This window comes from Telopea speciosissima, chromosome 1, assembly GCF_018873765.1.
Source record: "Telopea speciosissima isolate NSW1024214 ecotype Mountain lineage chromosome 1, Tspe_v1, whole genome shotgun sequence".
In the NCBI taxonomy this organism is placed as follows: Eukaryota; Viridiplantae; Streptophyta; class Magnoliopsida; order Proteales; family Proteaceae; genus Telopea; species Telopea speciosissima.
In genome coordinates, this window is record NC_057916.1 from 75258002 (window position 1) to 75279092 (window position 21091).

At 40.8% G+C, this 21091-nt stretch overlaps 2 protein-coding genes across 3 annotated transcripts; both read right to left on the minus strand.

Annotated features, from left to right (window-relative positions):
- Window positions 1-2552: 2552 nt before the first annotated feature.
- Window positions 2553-9183, minus strand: LOC122649936 (xyloglucan galactosyltransferase XLT2-like). 2 transcript variants are annotated; one of them, XM_043843205.1, is made up of 2 exons: window positions 9173-9183; window positions 2553-4106 (listed from the first exon to the last, which is right to left on the minus strand). In XM_043843205.1, the coding sequence occupies exon 2, from the start codon at window positions 4085-4087 to the stop codon at window positions 2624-2626; it is 1464 nt and encodes a 487-aa protein (XP_043699140.1). In that variant the 5' UTR covers window positions 4088-4106; window positions 9173-9183; the 3' UTR covers window positions 2553-2623. The 2 variants fall into 2 exon arrangements, with proteins under 2 accessions (XP_043699140.1, XP_043699146.1); XM_043843211.1 differs by lacking the exon at window positions 9173-9183 and having other exon boundaries at window positions 2553-4033; window positions 4082-4139.
- An 8971-nt stretch (window positions 9184-18154) lies between these two features.
- On the minus strand, window positions 18155-20440 carry LOC122654583 (probable leucine-rich repeat receptor-like protein kinase At1g35710). Its single transcript, XM_043848747.1, has 2 exons — window positions 19252-20440; window positions 18155-18474 (listed from the first exon to the last, which is right to left on the minus strand). The coding sequence occupies exons 1-2, from the start codon at window positions 20438-20440 to the stop codon at window positions 18155-18157; spliced, it is 1509 nt and encodes a 502-aa protein (XP_043704682.1).
- Window positions 20441-21091: the final 651 nt, after the last annotated feature.

Below are 21091 nucleotides of genomic sequence, written 5' to 3' on the forward strand. Positions count from 1 at the left end.
CTTCTTCTAAATTCTCTCTGGAAAGCCATAAATGACCTCATCTTCCAAGGTATTTCAAAGACGTTATCAGACAAGCCGAATCTCTTTACCATGAATTCAACAGCATTTTTGCTAAGATGGAGGCCAAAACTATTGACCCTCCCCTGCCTCTCCTACACTGTAGCAACGCTGGTCCCCCCCTACTTCTCCATATATAAAGCTCAACACAGATGCTTCTTTCAACAAAGGACAAGGGGGTATTGGCTGTATTTTTCGCAATGACAAAGGCGAGATGGTCATGGCTCTCTCAGCTCCAGTCACTATCTCTTCTGCTCTTCAAGGGGAAGCCCTAGCAATCAGACGAGGCCTGCTATACGGTATCTTTGAAGGCATGGATTTTTTACAAGTAGAAACGGACTGCAAGGAGATCGTGGACTACCTCCAGCAGCACAAAACTCCAACTATTGGGATTCTTCCCATTATCAAGGACATCTCCTACTTAGCCTCTTGCTTTAGAATTGTTCTTTTTCTTTTATTTCCAGAGAGATTAACAGCGTAGTTGACTCCCTGGCTTGGAAAGGCCTGGCTTGTTCTTGTGAGGTAGTTTGGCATATCTCCTCTCCTTGGTTATCTGATGTCTGTATTTTGGATGCCTTGTGCCTGACAGGAATCAATAAATAAGTTTGCCTCTTACCAAAAAAATAAATAAAAGAAAAGAATTCTCTCTAAAATCTCATTTCTATCAGGTCCTTTGAAAATCGATATAACACCAATATGGACGGTCCGGATCACCATTTCACCGATATGGGATCGCTCAAGTATCAAGATCACTTTGTGTTGATATCAATCCGAATCGCCCATTACAAACGGTCCGATACCTAAATCCATGTTTCGCAAAACCCCCCCCCCCCCCCAACCCTTATTGCACATCTGCCCTTTTTATTTAAAGTAGTAAAAAATTGAATTCAGCTCACCTACAAAAAAGTGAGGGATGAGGGGACCAAGGATCTCTCTCTCTCATTCTTGAGTCTTGATTGATCTTTCAGGAAAAATGATTTTTCACTTGAAGGGTTTTTTTTAAACTTGGAATTCTCCAAAGTGAAATCCCGAAGTGTATTGGTCACATTATAATTTATATCTGACCTAAATTATGAACCCACAAGTGACCAATGGAATGCCACAAACAGAAGCTCTCAGCCATTAATAGCAGAGATTCTTTCTCTAATTATATGTGTTGAGTATGGAGTATGGGACAAGTGGTAACAAGAAACACTTGGAAAGCTAGCCCCAATTGATGCCCGCTTTAACTTTTCTTGTTGGGATCCGTCCATACTCTAGACTGAATCATATCCGTTACTTACATGAGAGGACATGATGGACCCTCGAAAGAAAGCTTTGGGTCCCCCTTCTAGCTAAAGCCACCAAACACCAAACCAAAAATACATCATTATCATCGAATATTATAAAGTAGGACTCGAATTTCCTCCACCCACGATGAAAAGAGAATTTTTCTTCCATCCGATATTTCTATCTGATCCTTTCGATCATGCTCAAGAAAGCTATTTCGAACTATTGTAAGTAAAAGGTTGCTCAGGCCTAGGACGATTAAGATAGTCTCGATTCTGTTATATATTTAATGGGGTTTGATCTAGTGTATTAGCATTAGATTGGGTCAGTCTAATATGAGATAGATTTAAGAATTTGATTTAATGCGTTCCATCAACTCTGGAGTTTTTAATGTATCGATCAAATATCTAATATTTGGTATCAGAGCCGAACATTATATTATGAGTTTGAGTCACGGAAAAGACTACCTCGGAGAGGAATACCTAGAGTAAAGTGAAAATTGTCAAGAAAAGGCTACCTATTGCCAGGTAGAAATCCTGAGACAGAGTGAAACAGCTTGAAAAAGACTACCTATTGCCAGAATGAGAATTGCCGAGAACAACGAATGCGAAAGTGTGATGCCATGTTATATGCCAATGAAGATTTGATCTAGTGTATGAACACTAGATTGAGCCAATGAGGATTTGATCTAGTGTATTCCATCAACTCTGGAGCTTTTGGTGTATCAATCAAATACCTAACTAATATAAGGATTGAAGTCATCACTCCTTTTAAGCCCTTTTTAATACAGTGAGTATGACATTAAGCGTCCTTCTTCAGATGATGCCCAATAAAAGTATACTCCCCATGTTGATGCCAAGAATGCAAATCAAACACAGCCTAAAATTTTACAACTAGTTTTTGTTTTCGTCCATCCATGAAAAAATTCTTGCTAAAAATAGAATTAAAAGAAGAAACGGATAAACAGATCCATCCAATGCTAAATTAATTTAGCCCATCCCTGCAATTCAATCATTATAAATATTGGTACATAAATTCCATCCACCTTATGTTATATACAAACTATAACTCGGAATTTAAATATGAAAGTTGGAAGAAAAAAAAAAAAATCCACGTGAAATAAATAGTAAATTCAGAAAAAAAAAAAAAAAAAAACCAATTTTGCAGCAGAGCTCCGTCAGGCCTCAGCTCCTCTGTGCACAAATCAATCTGAGACTCTATCTATCTCTATTTGTCTGATGGAAATCTTCCAGACTTCCCCATTCTCTGCGGAACCATTCCCTTCCATTATTAATTCTTACCACTTATACCTCCATTGCTCCCTAAATCGTCTCAAGACTCCATCAATGGCAACATCAAACGCATCTTTAATACCCCCCAACCCCTCCTTCGGTTCAGCATACACAAATTTTGGTATGTAATCGATTATAGTCTCTCTCATTCTCCTCACTTCTTCTCTGCTAAACCTCTCAAGAACCCTTTTAATGGAGGTTCCATTCTTCACCTCGTTACGGTCCATAAACACAGAGTAACTCATAGGTTCACCAGGCAAGAACCACTCATACTGGTAGTAAGCCGTTCTCTTCCAGAAGAAGACTGGGATCGAACCGGCAACCATACAATCGAATATGGATCGTCTCGTGAAGCTATCACCCCTCGGTTGCAAGCAGAAATCCGAGTTCAAGAACATCTCCAGGATCGCCGAGGAACCGTTCGAGCAACGCGACCCGGCACAGTCCAGGGCGCGACACGAGTCCGACTCGTCACGACATTGTTGTAAAAGGATCCCCCGGAAGTCGTTCTTGAAAGCCAGACGCGCTGCTCCAGCAAAGCAGAAGAGGGTTGTGCGGTTGCGTGACCTCACGAAATCCTGCCAATGTCGTACGTCCGACTCGGTTCTGGGGTGGAACCCGGTTGGGTAGGGCACACCAACGTCGAAGTAATCCCAAGGGTTCCGCTCGATGAGGAGACGCGTGATGTTCCTCATAGCCGGCAGGTAGATGCAGCTGGAACCCCAATCGCCGTCGTTAGAGCGACGGAAATCCCAAGTGATACGGCCCATCATCATGAAATGATCCCAACCGTTGGATCGGTTCCAGAATGGTTGGTCACGGACCCAATTGAGCAGCATCTCGCAATGGAAGTCACGGTCGTGAGTGGTGGAATGGGACCAGAGATACTTACCGACGGCGAGTCCAGCGTAGAAAGGAAGGTAGAACGCAGAGGCCGAGCTCGGGTCAAGAGTCCGACACCGGTGCCCCAAAATGCGATTGTGGAAGATGATTTCCGACGCGAACTGGTCAGTCCAGTACCACGCAGGAATCAGACTTTTTGGAACAATTCCGTCAAGCCCAATCGCTCTCCGGCCAAATCCCCCGTTGGAGAGCACGTCACAGCGGGAGTTCCAAGGGTTCAAGTCCTGACAGCTACTGGAGAGTTCGCTGTTGAACATGGGAGGGAGATCGTAAACGTAGACCTTCCCGGAGCTGCATGGATCTCCGGAGGAACTATTGTTGATGACAGGGTTTCTGGGAAGGGAGAAATGACGGAGAGAGACAGACGCGGGGAGGGAATGAACCATGAAGAGTAGAAGGAGCTGCAGTATCAAAATGCTGAAGATGAGCCACGCCTTGGGGTGGGTAGAGATGTAAACGTGGATCAAATAGAGAGTTGCTTTCTTTCGGTCTGCGGAGTCTGGGGTTTTGGGTCTTTTGAGGGACTGCAATTGCAGGTGATGCGGGGCTTCCGATGATTGAAGCATCAGAGACTATATATTCTCCCTAGCAATCCTCTGTGGATTTCCGGCGAATTTTACCGGAAAGAATGGTGTCTCGACCCCCGTATTAGCTCACCTTCCGGGGGTTTTATGCAGAGACGTCGATTCTGGCTGCTGTTACGGCTAACGAGATATGAACGGGACTGGTGGTGGGAGATGACTAGATGAGACTCGAGAAACTGAAGAGAAGTGGCACATAAAACGGGGTTGGGTTTGCTTTTGACCGGGAACAGAGCCAACCGACGACTCTGGCGGGCACGTGGCAGTAGCCTTCATATGGTTCTCCGGTGAACGCGGCGAGATGATTTAGAGGCGCCACGTAGGGGTGTATTTAGTGTATATCTAAAGATGTGAGTTCCAATATCACATTCTGAATTCGGAAGGCCCAGTCTGGAATCTGGACTGAAGATTATGATCCACGGGGCACCGTGTTAGTGTGCGAGTATGAATCTTTGTTTGATAGGGGCGGCGGTCGTAAGGTCCACGAAGTCCAAGGAGCTTAGCTGTATTGAACTATTTGATGGACACGAAGCTTTGCGCTTGTGCTCAGGCCTTTAGCTACTGCCGGCTCTACAATGTAGAAAAGCACGATTGCACCCTAAGAAGCGTGCGCTCGGTAGTTAAGCCGTCCGATTCATGGAAATTGTTGACTAATTGACTATTGTTGGTTTGTAGCTCAGTACGAGGTAATTATTTGGCGGGACTCGCGCTTAACGTTTGTAAATGTAAATCACATGCTCTTCATCGTAATAGGCATCCATGTATAGAAGCTCTCTTACCAAAAAACAAAATGTATAGAAGAAGGGACTCTTGTGCAGCTGTGGCGGGAGCTGCACAGTGCTGCACCTAAACTACCCCAAATACTGAGGGGGAGGTAGTCATTTTGGATCCAGATCTCACGATCCAGCTGCCCGTAGCAGCCTGTGCGACGTGACACGACCATACGTGTGATGATCGCCTTACCCCCACACGGGCAAAGCGTTGGGTAGGGGGTAAGGCGATCATTGCATGTGCGGCCCAGTTTATGTCGCGCAGACTAATACAAGCAACTGGACCATAGACGATCTGGATTGGATCATTTTACATGTAGGGCCCACCTGTGAAATGATTACCTAACCCCTGATTTTGCTGTCGTTCAAGGCTGCATAAAATCCTTTTCCTAAAAGAAGCTCTCACCGTCTTTACCAAAAAAAAAAAGAGAAGCTCTCACCGTTAGGTTAACGAAAACTTAAAGGAAAAAAAGCTGGCACTAAATCGGAGAAAACTTAGGGATGAGAAATTGAAAATGCTCATAGAATATGAGAACCTACGAATTATTGAAAGCTTCATTTAAAGGGAAAAAAAACACATCGAATATAAAAAAGTGGTATATGAGAAGCTGCGAATAGGGATGTAAATAGATCGAATTTGGTCGAATAGTGGCATGATTATATTCGTATCCAATTATGTTCGGACGGATTCGGATAATATCTTATCAGTTTTCGGACGGATTCAAATAATTTTCGAATAATGATTTTTTGAATACAGGTTCTCCTAAATGGATATGAATAGGGATTGAATACGATTTTTCGACTATCCGTTGACATATTTACCATTTTTATGATAAGGGTTAGGTTTGAGACTTGAGAGTTCAGTAACTACCATTTCTTCTACTCTTCTTAATCTTTTATTCTCTTACGTTTTTTATTTTTGATTTTTTAATAGATATGTAATTCCATGTATCGCATTATCTTAACTTATAAATTTATAAAAATAAGATAACAAAATTCAATAAGGTAACTTAAAAGGATAGACAAACACAAAGTTATATTTTAGATATTTTATTACCGTCGGACTGCTAAGTAAATCGGATAATAATGGATCGGATAGGGGGATTATTATATTCGTATCCGATTAATTTCGGACGGATTCGGATTCTCCTAAACGGATACGACACGGATCGAATACGGATTTATGAATATCCATTTACATCCCTACCTGCAAAGTTGATTTTTCTAAGATTAAAGTTAGAGTAAATTAGTCTCCTCCCCTCGATTATGCCCTAATGATAGACCCTACCCCTGTATATTGAGTAATTACTCTATCACACCCCTTTTGATTGACGGTGTTAAAAATGCAAATAAAAGGACAATAATACCCTCAGCTCCCTATACCTTTGGTTTCAACGAATGAACCGATGAACCCAACTTGGCCGTGCTTATATTCAAGACCTACAACTTTGGATGAGGTAATCCAGATCGGATTAAGATCCTCTACTGCCAAGCAGAGACTTGCCATCGTTCTGCCGTTGTTAATGGGATTGGCACGTGGACATATGATGATTGAACGATCATTTTTAAAATATTTCAAAAGTTGTTTGTGAAACTTGGTTTTTCTCATCAAAGCAAGACGGACTAGTCAGGCAGACCACAAAAGACCAAACCAGTTCGGTTTCAAAACAATTTTGATTGCGATGGAGAAAAGGGGAAATCGTTCGACTCTTCTCGTCTTCTTCCTCTCATGCACTGAATCCAGGGATCCCACCTCGATATAACCAAGCCCTTCTGGATCCAATTCCTCCATGATCTGAGCTACATACTCCTCCCCCTGCTCTTTTAGTCTCACCAGTTTATTTGCAGACGCACCTAACTCGATAATCTGCATTTGAGGTTTTTCACAAATGATTAAACAGGTTTAAAAAAAATACAGAATTAGAATGTCGTTTCTTTCTTAAACAAAAGCTACTGTATTGGATGAAAATCATAAGGGTTCCAAAAAAGTTTTCAAGTTTTCGGGAATTCGATTAAAAATTTCATCCGACAAGCGTTGCCAGCCAACGATGATGAAGGTTCCTATGTGATTATCTGTCAACATCTCTAAATCCAAAAATGAAATTATGTAATTACAGAAAAATTTTAAAGCCCATTAGTTGAAGTAGGCAGAAATTAGGCAGAGGAAGAGGGAGAGAGTGAGATTTTTAGAACAGGCAGGTTTGAGTTGTTGGTTTTGGTGTTTTTCTCTTCTATATTTACCAAATCCGTTTAAATTAGATCTGACCCTCTTTCTTAAAATATTGTTTGAATGGTCACATGGTCAGATCTTCGTGTTTTCTAATCTTTCCATTTCTTGGAATATTTGATTTTGAGTTACTGAGAGTAAGAATCACTTAAACAAGATTGACTCAATTGACAGTAACTGTAGATAATAATGAAGGAGACAGAGAGAGACGAAGAACTGATTCAAATCAAATAAGGAGACGAGAGGAAGAAGACGATCCATTATTTTTGAGTTTCAGTTAATTCGCTCCATAGCAAAATCCCTGTTTCAGTGCGTGAGAGGAAGAAGACGAGAGGAGTCGAAACCTAGGTTATATTTTGTTTTGAAACTCAAACTGACCGGTCGGTTTTGGTCTATTGGGCTGGTCGGCTTGGGTTTGATCAGAGAATAAATCAGATATAGACATATAGTTGACTTTTAAATTGTTCTTAAGAGTAACCGTTGGATTGTAATAAGGCCACGTGTCACTCTCATAGATCTAGGCAAAACGATGGCAGGTCTCTGCTTGGCAGTAGAGGATCTGAATCCATTCAAGACCTGCAACTCATATTCTCTCACTCACATTTCTCTTCGATTTCCACCATTTAGGTTAAAACTATCCATTATGTGCTTCGATTCCCCCTGTGCGAACTACAAATCGTCTGAGTTGAGGTGAAATGAGGAAGATGGGTTTTGTTTTTTGGGGTTTTGGAAAGAGAGTGGGTCACGATGATGATGGAGATTTGGTTAATGGAAGAGAAAGAGAGATGGGTTTTGAAGTTTAGTGGAGAGATGGGTTCAGTTAGGGTGTATGGAGAAGAAGAAGAAGAAAAAGAAGAAGAAGGCGGGAAAGAGACGGTTGCTGGACAGCGGCTGTGAGCAGTTAACCAAAAAAAAAAACAAAATGGGGTTCTGAACGGAGAAGAAAAGAAGAATTTCTCAGGTTTGCTCTTGATGAATGGTTTAGACAACTGCAGTGCGTCTCTTCAACAGTTTCATATCGATTTCAACTCACTTTCAGGTCATCTCCCAGAAACCCTGGTTTGGTTATCATCTTTGGAGCAGCTTTTAATGGCCGCCAATAAATTCTCTGGTCAGTTGAGCAAGTGTTAGAGATAAGGATAATCTCTTCTCCTTATCAACTACTCTAGAAGAGTCCCACGGCTTAACGGATAAGAGCACCACCACGCACAAAGGATTATCACCTAATCCTGAACAGCTCAACCGATCAAAGGATAAGAGCATCACAGATGTTATCCATACTTCAACGTACAAGGCTGCTGCAGTTGTTGAGTTAAAATCAAACTCCTCCAAGCTTAAGGATCATGACCAAGTTCATCCTAACTATAAGACCTGCTGTACTTATCCATCTCATGAGATTAACCATTGTAACCTCATCAAACCTATCTCTAATAATCTATATATAGAGAGGAGAGATGAAGGCTAATAGTGTGGAAAAATACAAGATCTGTGGACGTAGGTTTCCAGTGAAACCGAACCACATTAAAAACATTATTGTGTTCTTCTCTTCTCTGATCTCTTCTCTTCTACTTCTTTAAACTCAAACATGGTATCATTCGACCAGGGTTCTTTGGGCTTTGCTAGTAATCTTTCCACTATTGGCTTGGCTTCCTCATCTTTCTCTCAATTTCCATCTCTCAATCATGTCATTGCTATAAAATTAACAGATTCAAACTACCTATTATGGAAGTCACAGTTCACCCCTCTTCTTAGAGGATATGACCTATATGACTTGGTCACTGGTGTCTCCACTTGCCCACCTCAATATCTTCTCGCTACAGCAAATACGTCTCCTACAGATCAACAGGGGACTGAAGCATCTACAGACACACCACTACTTAATCCAGCTTACATCACTTGGTAGCGACAAGATCAGCTTATCATGAGTTGGTTAATCTCATCACTATCTAAACCTGTACATACTCAAATCATTGGGTGCACAACATCACATGAAGTTTGGAGCGCGCTCGAAAGCTCCTACAATAGTCTGTCAAGTGCTCGAGTGTTGCAGCTTCGATATCAGTTGCAGACAACCAAACGAGGATCCTCTACAATACAGGAATATTTGTTGAAAGTTAAATCAATCACCGATCTACTTGCAGCCGCTGGTAAGCCTGTAGGTAATGAGGATCTATGTCTCTACACTCTTGCTGGTTTAGGTTCAGAATATAAGGACTTTGTGACTTCGATCACCACCCGCACTGATGTGATCTCATACCCTGACCTACGTGGCATGATCCTTATACAAGAAATCAAACTTCTTGATGCCCAAAAATCCGAAACAAATATCACAGTAAACACTGTTACTACTGCTGATAATAAAGGTGGGCGATCCAATCTTGGTGCCTCCACCCCTCGTGGTGGCAGGTTCCCATATCGGGGTGGCCGGAATGGTCGTGGAGGATACAAATCTGGCTGTCCCCGTCAACCAAATCAAGGGGCAGCAGCTCCATAGCCCCACTCTAAAAATCAGGTTATATGCCAAGTTTGTAACTGTGTTGGCCACAAAGCTCTTGATTGTCGCCAATGCTTTAATCATGCCTACCAGTCCAGTTAGGGTGCTTCCCCACTGGCTGCAAATAATGTTGATTATAATAGAACAGTTGCAACTGACAATACTTGGTTTCCTGATTCTGGTGCAACAAATCACATCACTGCTGACATGGACAACTTAAGCTTATCAACAGAGTACACTGGCACAGATCAGGTTCAAGTCGGAAATGGCTCAGGTTTGAAAATTCTTCACACAGGCTCCACTCAAATAATTTCTTCACCCAAAGATTTGATTCTTCCTAAAATATTGCATGTGCCTAACATTACAAGAAACTTGCTTTCTGTTTCTCAGTTTACCAAGGATAATAATGTTCTATTTGAATTTCATCCTGACCGTTTCTTTATAAAGGATCGATGCACGGGGAAGTGCCTCCTTCAGGGCATCACTAAGGATGGGTTGTACCAGTTCACACTAAATAAGGCTGCGAGGAATCCACAGGCGTTCATTGGTGAAAGGACATCGTTGAATCAATGGCATAACAGGCTAGGGCACCCTGCTCTATGCCTTGTTCGTCAGATTACCAGTCATTTTAATTTACCTATTAGTACTAAAACGGAGTTTAATATTTGTAATGTTTGTCAACAAGGCAAAAGCCATAAACTTCCATTTTATTCATCTGCTCACAGGTCATTTGGACCATTGGATCTTATTTATTCTGATGTATGGGGCCCTTCTCCCATACCCTCTTCAGATGGACATCGATATTATGTTCATTTCCTTGATGATTTTAGTAAATTTATATGGCTCTTTCCGATAGTACAAAAATCTGATGTATTGCCTGTATTTACCAAGTTCAAGTTACTTGTTGAGAACTTGTTTGACAGGAAAATTAAGCGGCTGCACAGTGATTGGGGAGGTGAGTACCGCTCTGTATCTCACTTCCTAGATGCAAATGGCATTGAACACCGGATATCTTGCCCACACGCACATGAACAGAATGGTTCAGTTGAGCGACGCCATCGCCATATTGTTGAGACAGGGCTGGCTCTTTTATCTCATGCCAGCATTCCTAAAAATTACTGGCACTATGCATTTACTACTGCTGCATTTTTAATTAACAGATTGCCTACTGTTGTGCTTGGGAATGTTTACCCTTTATTCAAACTATTTGGGACCCAACTGGATTATATGACTTTGAAAGTCTTTGGTGCAGCATGTTACCCGTTATTACGGCCATTTAATAAGCATAAACTTGACTATAGGTCTGAGCTTCATGCCTTTCTGGGCTATAGCTCCCAGCACAGAGGGTATACTTGCCTCAATATGCGCACCAGGGGAATTATCATATCTAGGCATATTGTGTTTGATGAGGACCGGTTTCCATTCAAGGAGGCTACGGATAAGGTTCGCATACCCTCTCCTCCCTCCTCCATTCTAGGTCCTCCACCACTACTTCCTCTATTTCCATTAGGCCATCAAGAGACCACTCCACCAACTGGTCCAACACCACCGCCACGCTCACCTACTGCCACTACAACTCCTCAAATAGCACCACCTGTAGGAACCGAGGCTCCAACACATTCCACCAATACCGTGGAACCATTACCCTTGGTACCACCGCCCTCTCCACCTGCTCCATCACAAGCACCAGCTCCACGACATCCTATGGTTACTAGGACCCGTGATGGCACAAGGCGGCCCAAAATCCTGCTCACAACCAGCCATCCTCTACCCATCTCCCTGTTAACCGAATCTGTGGCTCACTCAATGGAACCAACGTGCTACACAACTGCCACCAAGGATCCCAATTGGCGTCATGCAATGGACAAGGAATTTAATGCTATCATTCGCAATGGGACCTGGACTCTAGTTCCCTACCAACCCATAATGAATGTAGTAGGGTGTAAGTGGGTATACAGGGTCAAACGCCTAGCCGATGGGGCTATAGAGCGATTCAAAGCTCGCTTAGTGGCCAAAGGATTCCATCAACAAGAGGGTCTGGACTATATAGAAACCTTCAGTCCTGTTGTTAAGCCAACTATAATTCAGCTTATTCTATCTCTGGCTGTTTCCAAAGGATGGGTAATCCGACAACTTGACGTACAAAATGCCTTTCTACATGGTGTTTTACAGGAAGAGGTGTACATGACCCAACCACAGGGATTTACAGATTTACAATATCCCAATCATGTCTGCAAACTTCATAAGTCCATCTATGGTCTAAAATAGGCTCCACGGGCCTGGTTTGAATGACTAAGTATGTTTCTTCAAGATTTTGGCTTCAAAGACTCCAAAACAGACACATCACTGTTTTTCTACAACTCGGCCGGCACTACTATGTTCTTATTGGTCTATGTTGATGATATCGTCCTCACAAGCAATAACACCACATTTATTGCAGGCTTTCTTGCCACACTTGCCGCCACCTTTGCCATCAAGGACCTAGGGCAACTTCACTACTTTTTGGGAATTAGTGTGGAAAGACAAAGTACTGGGCTGCAGCTCTCTCAACGCCGGTATATACTTGATCTTCTTGATCGTACCAACATGATTGGGTGTAAACCGATCTCTACACCAATAGCCACCACCCACTCCCTATCAAAGGAAGCGGGGACACCAATGGAAGATCCCACTCTTTATCGCGGTGTTGTAGGAGGACTGCAGTATGCAACCTTGACTCGGCCAGACATAGCTTTTGCAGTTAACAAAGTATGCCAATTTATGCAACGGCCTACCACTGATCATTGGGCTGCTGTTAAACGGATATTGCGCTATCTTAAATCTACCATTGATCATGGATTGTATCTTCAGCCTCAACAGACTCTGCAACTATATGCCTACTCTGATGCTAACTGGGCTGGATGCCCTAATGACAGGAAATCAACCGGTGGCTATGCCATCTATCATGGCACCAACCTAATATCTTGGGGTTCAAGAAAATAGGCCACAGTTGCACGCTCCAGCACTGAATCCGAATACATGGCTGTAGCAAATGCCGCAGCAGAACTCACTTGGTTGCAATCTTTAATGAGTGAACTAGGCTTTACATGAGCCATGCACCCATTCTATGGTGCGATAATGTAGGCGCCACCTACCTGATGGCAAACCCGGTGTTCCATGCCCGTACCAAACATGGAGAAATTGACTTCCATTTTGTCAGAGATAAAGTTGCGAAGGGAGATCTTGATGTCCGGTTCATCTCCACCAAGGACCAGATCGCAGATATTTTGACCAAGGCACTATCAAGGCAGCGGTTCAGCTATCTCAGTTCCAAGCTCAAGGTTCTACCACCCTTGAACTTGCGGGGGCGTGTTAGAGATGAGGATAATCTCTTCTCCTTATCAACTACTCCAGAAGAGTCCCACGACTTAACGGATAAGAGCACCACCACGCACAAAGGATTATCACCTAATCCTGAAGAGCTCAACCGATCAAAGGATAAGAGCATCACAGATGTTACCCCTACTTCAACGTACGAGGCTGCTGCAGTTGTTGAGTTAAAATCAAACTCCTCCAAGCTCAAGGATCATGACCAAGTTCATCCTAACTATAAGACCTGCTGTACTTATCCATCTCATGAGATTAACCATTGTAACCTCATCAAACCTATCTCTAATAATCTATATATAGAGAGGAGAGATGAAGGCTAATAGTGTGGAAAAATACAAGATCTGTGGACGTAGGTTTCCAGTGAAATCGAACCACATTAAAAACGTTATTGTGTTCTTCTCTTCTCTGATCTCTTCTCTTCTACTTCTTTAAACTCAAACAAGAATCAATAAGCTTTCCAATCTTAAAACTTTTTACTATTTCTGGAAACCAATTTTTGGGTCCCCTTCCAAACTTTTTTTTTTGGGATTCTCACGAAACTAGAACTGTTAATTGCGCACTCCAATTCCTGCTCTGGGCCATTGCCTTCTACTCTAGCACTCGGCTCCAAACTTCAAGTGCTTGACCTTAGGAACAATTCTCTAAGGGAGCCTATTTATATTAAGGGTTTCACCGAATGCCTCATCTGAGGTCACTTGATCTTGCCACAAATCATTTTCATTGGTACACTTCCTGCGACTCAGTCCAGATGTGTAGAGTTGAAAACCTTGAGCCTTGCTAAGAATAGCCTCTCTGGTCTGGTCCCTACTGATTTTGGAAAGCACGGTTCGCTTTCCTTTCTTTCTTTGTCAAACAAACAACTTTGAGAACTGTGCTCTTAAAGGCCAAATCCCCATGTGGTTACTGAATTGCAAAGAGTTACAGGTTCTGGACTTGTCATGGAATATTGGAATCACTTGAGTAGTGGCATCCCTCCCTGGATTGGTAAGATCGAATCACTTCGTTGGCGGCAGCCATGGATTTTGGCTACCAAGCTCTGGTTACCGTTGAAGTGTTGGAACGAAGGAAGAAGGAGATTTTCTGGAAATTCTCTTTTAATTTACTCACTTGTTATTAGGGGGTATTATTGAAATATTATATACATAAGAGCATTTTGGGGTTTAATTGAATATGCTAAACTCATCACTTAACAATGTTTTTTCACGGAATGAGGAATGAGTACGGTTGATAGAATCTTTTGATTTTAGGAGAGGGGAGAGTAATTACTCAATATGCAAGGGTAGGGTCTATCATTATTCATTAGAGCATAATTGAGGTGAGGGGGGGGGGAGTAATTACTCTTAAAGTTATTAAATATGTAATATCATATTTAATACAGAGATGTTCTATTGTTCTTATACATTTGTAAGAATTATGGGCTTAATTAATTATTTAGATAGATTAGTTGCTGAGAATCAAGTTGCACAGATCGGTTTGGTTCACTCTTTAGTTTAGGGATATGCCCATTGTGGTTTAGGGTTTGGGATCAGGATAGTATTATATATATTATGTTTTGGGTCCCCGCAACCCTCATTTTATTCTTCCCCACTTTACTACAAAAGAGAGCAAAAGGAGATCTGAGGAGATGTGGAAGATCCAGAACCAAAGAGGAGAAGATCGTGACGAACTACATCGAAATCATCTCCAACATACAAATGGTGCAAGTTATACCCAATCTTCTCAATTAATTGTTATATCGTGTTCGAGTTTCACTATATGGTTTGAGATCAGAGTTCCACCCCAAAGATTATTTTCTAACAATCACTTGAAATGCTAACAACCTGATAGATCATATGGGGTTCAAATTTTGCAGACAGGTAGTGCCTAGGTGGAGCTTTAAACAGATTGAATATAACACTTTCCATATCCAAATTCGATTAGCTTACAAATGAATTTAGATAGTTTTCGAAAACATTTTTACCATATGGATATGAATATAGATTTTCAACTATCCATATACATCTGTAGTAGAATCGTGAGTTTGGAGAGAACGACATTGTGGTCTTACTGCCTATGTTGGGTAACAAAGAATTAAAAAGACAAGAAGGTGAAAGGTTGAAGAAAAGTTTGTTGGTCAATGATGCAACATTGCAGCTAATTAGGGTCTTTGTGAGCAGCAACACAATGGCTCATGCAGTTGGAATTGTTACTCTTGCCCCTATTTTCGAATATGTGACAGTCAGATCAGGTGGAATAACCTTAGAAAAACAGTATGGAGAGTGTTGCTGCTGGAATCTGAATTGTCACGTCGGAGGGAGACCTACACACCAAAGACCAAGAGTTGAGTTAGAGAAAGGGTCGAAGCGGACTCCGAAGTAGACTCTTCAATATTCAAGTCAGAACTCTAAACAACAATAGTATGAGTTGGGATCTGAGAGAAGCAATTAAGACAGTAACAAATGTCGTATTTGCCTTGTACCCACCTTTCTATTTATATGAAAACTGGTGGAAAAGTCTGATTCCTCGTGAGAACTGAAAAAAGGAAAGTCCTATGTCACTATGACAGTCAAACAGTGAGAGAGTACGAGTCTCATTGGGTTACAACAGCTTTCACCTCAATCTTCCGCTTTGATTGGATTATATATTACATGTTGATCATCCAATGATGAACTAATTTTATACACATCAGAGAGATCAATTTGAATTGACTTGACATCATGATCAGGATTGGGCTCCGCCCAATTTCAATTCGAATGGGGCGATTCCGCCGATCCAATTCCAACTTTTTAAAACCCTACTTGCTATTAAGTGATGTAACAGTGGACCTCTTAAAGGCTCAAAGCCACATGACACACACATGTAGTTGTAGGAGCATTTTTCAACTGACATTGTTAAGAGACGGACTGGGCTTTAGAACACTTGGGCACAACAGCCGAATGGTCTAACCGTCCGGCCTGTTTAATCCGGTTCTCTATATTTCATACTTATCCGGAATTATTGATCCTCATAATTGTGATTTTCGTTAATTTCTCTGGTCTTTGTCTCAGTCGCTATAAATAACACTGTCATCTTATTTAATCCCTCTGCCTCGCACAGATAATAGATTGGGTTTCACTGTTAAAGAGTAATAAAGCGAGTTTATATTTACTGCAAGTAGGTTCCACATTGAATCATGCACTGGCGGTGCCACAACTTAGATTCTATAGAAATGGCCATGTCCAAGTGGTGATCCACTTGAAGCTTTTTTCAATGATGATCCATGAAAAACTGGAATCGGAATCCGTATCGTTCTAGATTGGTTCCGATCTAAATTATATTAGAATCAACTTGGATCGGATCAAATTGGCCTTGGAATCGGCATATTTCAGGCATTTCCATACAGTAATAGCCTGAGTCAGATAAGGGAGAATCCATATCGGGCTTAGCCAACTCGGATTTGGATCAACCTCTGATTCTTAAAACCCTGAACACTCTATTTGTCTTTGTCTTAAGAAAGCTTCTATTAGAATCTCAGACCCTCAGATGATGGTTTGCTAACACAACATTTAAACTAAGAATTAGGGCTTGGCGGTTCATCCATGGTTTCAAAAATTGGGATCAGAAGGCATATCCCAGTTTTAGCCGATCCAGAATGATCGATCCATAAGTCATTTCTGCGGATAAGTAATTAATACAAGAAAATAATACTTCAGCAATATAAGATTCATGTCAATGAAACTACATGAGCCTGATTTTATTTCGAGGCTACCTAATGATCACAATGAAACTATGTAGAAGGATTTGGACTTCCTAGATTCTGAGACATGTATTGTATATTTGGACGAGATTTTGGATTGGTGTGCAAACATGCAATTGCAAGTATCACTGAGAAAGTTAGACCTTGAGCTACCAATTGTGTTGGTGGTGGGAAACGTGGGTCTATCAAATCCTCCAATATTATGTCTTTTGCATTTGGCAATGATAATAAAGCGACACCAGGATGCATTCCCATAATTATTTCTAATGTCAATACCCCAAAACTAAAAACATTGCATTTTTTAGTCACAGTTATTGTATAAAACAAGCCTTGAAAAGGGGAAAAAAGAAAAAAGAACAAATTCAGCTTCTTCGTATAATCTTATGAACATTCAGATTCAATGAGTACCAATTCGAGAAATATGTAATATTTGCAACGAGATAGCATGTGGGAGGGGGGGGTGGAGATCAAAATGAATTCATAAGTATGTATACCATATAAAACAATATTTTTCAAACCGACCCGCCCAACCCTTGAACCGGTAAGCCTGGGGGGTGGCAGACCACAAATTGATCCTTGAAATAATACTTGACTTAGCGGAAGTAAGTAGAAAATTAATGAAAATAAGGAAAAAGTAGCAAACGATTTAGATTATAAAGTTAATCAAAAAGTAGCAATCTCATAATTTCGATATTGAGATTAAATCAAAGGTCAACCACATTCAGTCTTCTTGCCCAAACAACGAGATGAACAATCATATTGTTTCTTCATGGGGTTTACAGATTCGGTTATTGTAATCTACTTCTTGTAATGTTTTCCTTGGTGGGATTTCTTTCCCGTTGACCCTTTTTTGGGTAGTCCTGTATATATCTCTTTTCCTTTTTAATGCATTTTTCATTCACAAAAAAAAAAAAAAAAAAAAAAAAATCATCATCATCATCATCTGGTTAGTAATAGAAGCATTCTTGGTAGAAAATGATAATGTTTTTTGAGAAGGGATAATATAACTAGGGAGAGGGATAGGCAACCCGCCCATATGCAGTAAACTAGTGGGTGGCACCAATGGGGCATAAGATGGGATAACATACACGAGAGGTATGGGACATTTCAAAGGAGGGGGGGGGAGAGAGAGAGAGAGAGATAGACACAATGGGTGCTAGCTTATGATACACCGGCGGTGTGCCCAGCCTTTTCCCAAATAACTATTTGTACAAGACTTTATGATGGCATATTGGTTGCAGTATACTATAATACATCCTAAAGATCAAGTTCCATGGATGATTATTAATATTATTCCTTTAATTTTGTAATTTAGGCAACAAAGTGCTTATAAAGGTACAACTTAAGAAACCCACATTTAAGAAAAAAACCTAACAATACACTAATTAATACAAGAAACCATAGCAATATAGATCCATGTCCATGAAACTTTATGAATCTGATTTTATTTCGAGGTTCCCTAATGACCACAATGACATTATGCAAAAGGATTTTGATGACGGTTCATAGGACTTCCTAGTTCCTGAGATATGTATTGTATAGTTGGACGAGATTTTGGATTGGTGCCCAAGCATGAAATTGCAAGCGTCAATGAAAATATCAAATCTTGTGCTACCAATTGTGTTGGTGGTGGGAGACGTGGGTCTAACACATCCTCTAGTACTATGTTTTTTGCATTTGGCAATTGTAATGAAGAGATGAGTTCACCAGGATGCCTTCCCATAATTGTTTCTAGTGCCAACACCCCAAAGCTATAAACACCACATTTTTCAGTCACAACCATGGTATAGGCGAGCTCTGAAAAGGGAAAAAAACAACAAATTCAGCTTCGTCATACAATCTTATGAACATTCAAATAAGTATGTATACCATATAAAGCAATATTTTTTCAAGCCGGCCCAGCCCTCAACCCAATAATACATAACTAAGACGAAAATTAATGAAAATCAAGAAAAAGTAGCAAACAATATGCATTATAAAGTTTGTGGGCACTTGAGCCTAACCGAGTTTACAAACCCAAAAAAAAAAAAAAAAAAAAAAAATCCTGAACGAGATAATTCATAGCAGCCCACAGTCACTGCTAAGAAAGACTTCTTGGCCAATAATTCTATTGGATTAAAGTTGGGCAGCTAATATTGAACCAATTAATTATAGGTTCAACTAGGTGGGCCTGGGGCCAACTCCACATTAGTTCTGGATGGCTTCTGAGTCGCACCTAAAATGTATATGGATCTCAAGTCTTTCGCAGGATGACTTCTTGAAGCTCCATTTTGGTTGCAGGGGAAGTGGGAAAGGGAAAGGAAGCCAAGTGAAGGATAATATTTGCATTTCCTGTACAAAATATTACTTTCTAATCCAATATTTGCATTTCTCTTACAACTAATAAACACTAAGAATAACTTTTCATGTAAAATATATTTTGGTTCTTAGGTAAATATTTGCATTTTCCTTGCAACTAAACGAAGCATGAATTTCTTTTTTAAAGAGTAAAAAAATGATTGAATGGTTCAAAATCAGTATCAACAATCTTAGAGTTATAAGCTATGGAAAAAATATGAGTATATTGTTACTTACCTGGAGCAATATATCCATGTGTTCCTACAAGTACAGTGCGGTTGGACGAATCAAGGTTTAGAAATTTAGCAGTCCCAAAGTCGGAGACATGAGGCTCGAGATCTGCATCCAACAATACATTATTGCTTGATATGTCCCGATGAATAATTGGTGGCGTACAGTCATGATGCAAGTAAGACAAAGCTTGAGCGACCCCTTTGATGACATTTAAACGTTTTCTCCAATCTAATTCCACGGCCTCTGCTTCAATTCCAAGTACATAAGCTAAGATTACCCTATCTATGTATTCATAAACTAAAAAGGTGCCCCTTGGTTGGGAACAAAACCTGTAAAGTTTCACAATGTTCCAATGCCGAATTGTTGTTAATACATGTATCTCATTAGTGAAGCTCTTCTCATAAACTTTCTCTTCAACTTCTCGGCGATGAAACTTTTTAACAGCTACTATTTTCCCTGTAGGTAGCATTGCCACGTAAACACTCCCACAACCTCCTGTACCAATGTAATATTTGATATCAAAATCTTCTCTTGCTTCCATGATGTCATTAAATGCAACTGTCCCATCAAAGTTCCATATGGAAAACAAATCTCCATTTTGTGATGTTCTTGTATCAATGGTGAAATTTAGGGACTTTGCTTGCCGGGAGAGGATGAACCAGACAACAAGAAGAAGAAGTACAAGAAGTATGATGCTACATAGAGATAGTATAATGGCAATGGGAGCGTTGTGCATTTCGTACAGCCCTTTCTCTCTGCATTTACATATGGTACCCGAATAATCATTACACAAACCTTTGTTATTCCATGCTTCATGTGAAAATTTACAAGCTATTTGGTCTGGAACGACACCCTCTAGATCATTGTAGCCGAAATCCATGTGTTCAGTAAAATTGAGTTTCCCCAACTGTGCAGGTATTGAACCATTTAGCTTGTGGTTGAGATTAAGCTGCACCAATTGTTCCATATCTCCAATTTCCATAGGGATTGAACCAGTAAACATATTTGAACTCAGGTCCAATATTTGGAGATTCTTAAGATTCCCCATTGGCGTAGGTATTGAACCTGAAAGCAAGTTAAATCCTAGGTCCAACTGAGTTAGATTTCTCAAATTCCCCATCTGTGTGGGTATTGAACCTGAAAGTGAATTATATCCTAGCTCCAACCGAGTTAGATTTCTCAAATTCCCCATTTGTGTGGGTATCGAGCCGCTGATTTTAATTGCCATAGAGGGAGAGAGTGATGAGGCTGCTCAACTTACCTATAGTAGGAGGGATTTCCCCTTGGAGATAATTGAAGTGATAACTGTATGAAGATAGATCAAGATGGGCAAGTTTGGAAAGCGTACCAATGGCGTCTGGGATGGTTCCATACAATCCACTCGCCCTGAGATCAAGACGGACTAGATATTGAAAAGAGGAGAAATTCAGTTGGTTGAGCCCAGCACTTAAGCTTTGAAAGGGTTAGGTCTATCACTGTTACTCTTCCAGCACCGTTGCAAGTTATCCCATACCACTTACATGGGCTTATTGTATCATTTGCTTTCCAAGAACCAGGAAAGTAATCGCTACCGCTTTTCCAGTTGAGTAAAGCTATGGCTTCTGGTGATGATGATGATGATGATTCAGATGCTAATGCTATTGTTGCAGGGATCACAGTGATGAAAAAAGCCCATACAACAACTATTTCCAATAATTTCCAATACAAATGCAATGAAGGACGCCATGCGGCATGGAACAAATTTGATGATAATTTCAATGCTCTCTCACTCACTGCTATCAATGATTTCAAGCTTCCTCCTTATATGAACTTTCTGTAGAAGTATAAGTTGTTGAGGTTGAAA

Bases quoted from the DNA above. Each gene is read 5' to 3' on its own strand.
- LOC122654583 (XM_043848747.1), bottom strand. From the start codon at position 20,440: ATGGGGAATTTGAGAAATCTAACTCGGTTGGAGCTAGGATATAATTCA. The intron at 18,475-19,251 runs GTAAGTAACAAT...TTCCCTTTTCAG, and splicing joins ACATGGATATATTGCTCCAG to AGCTCGCCTATACCATGGTT.
- LOC122649936 (XM_043843205.1), bottom strand. From the start codon at position 4,087: ATGCTTCAATCATCGGAAGCCCCGCATCACCTGCAATTGCAGTCCCTC.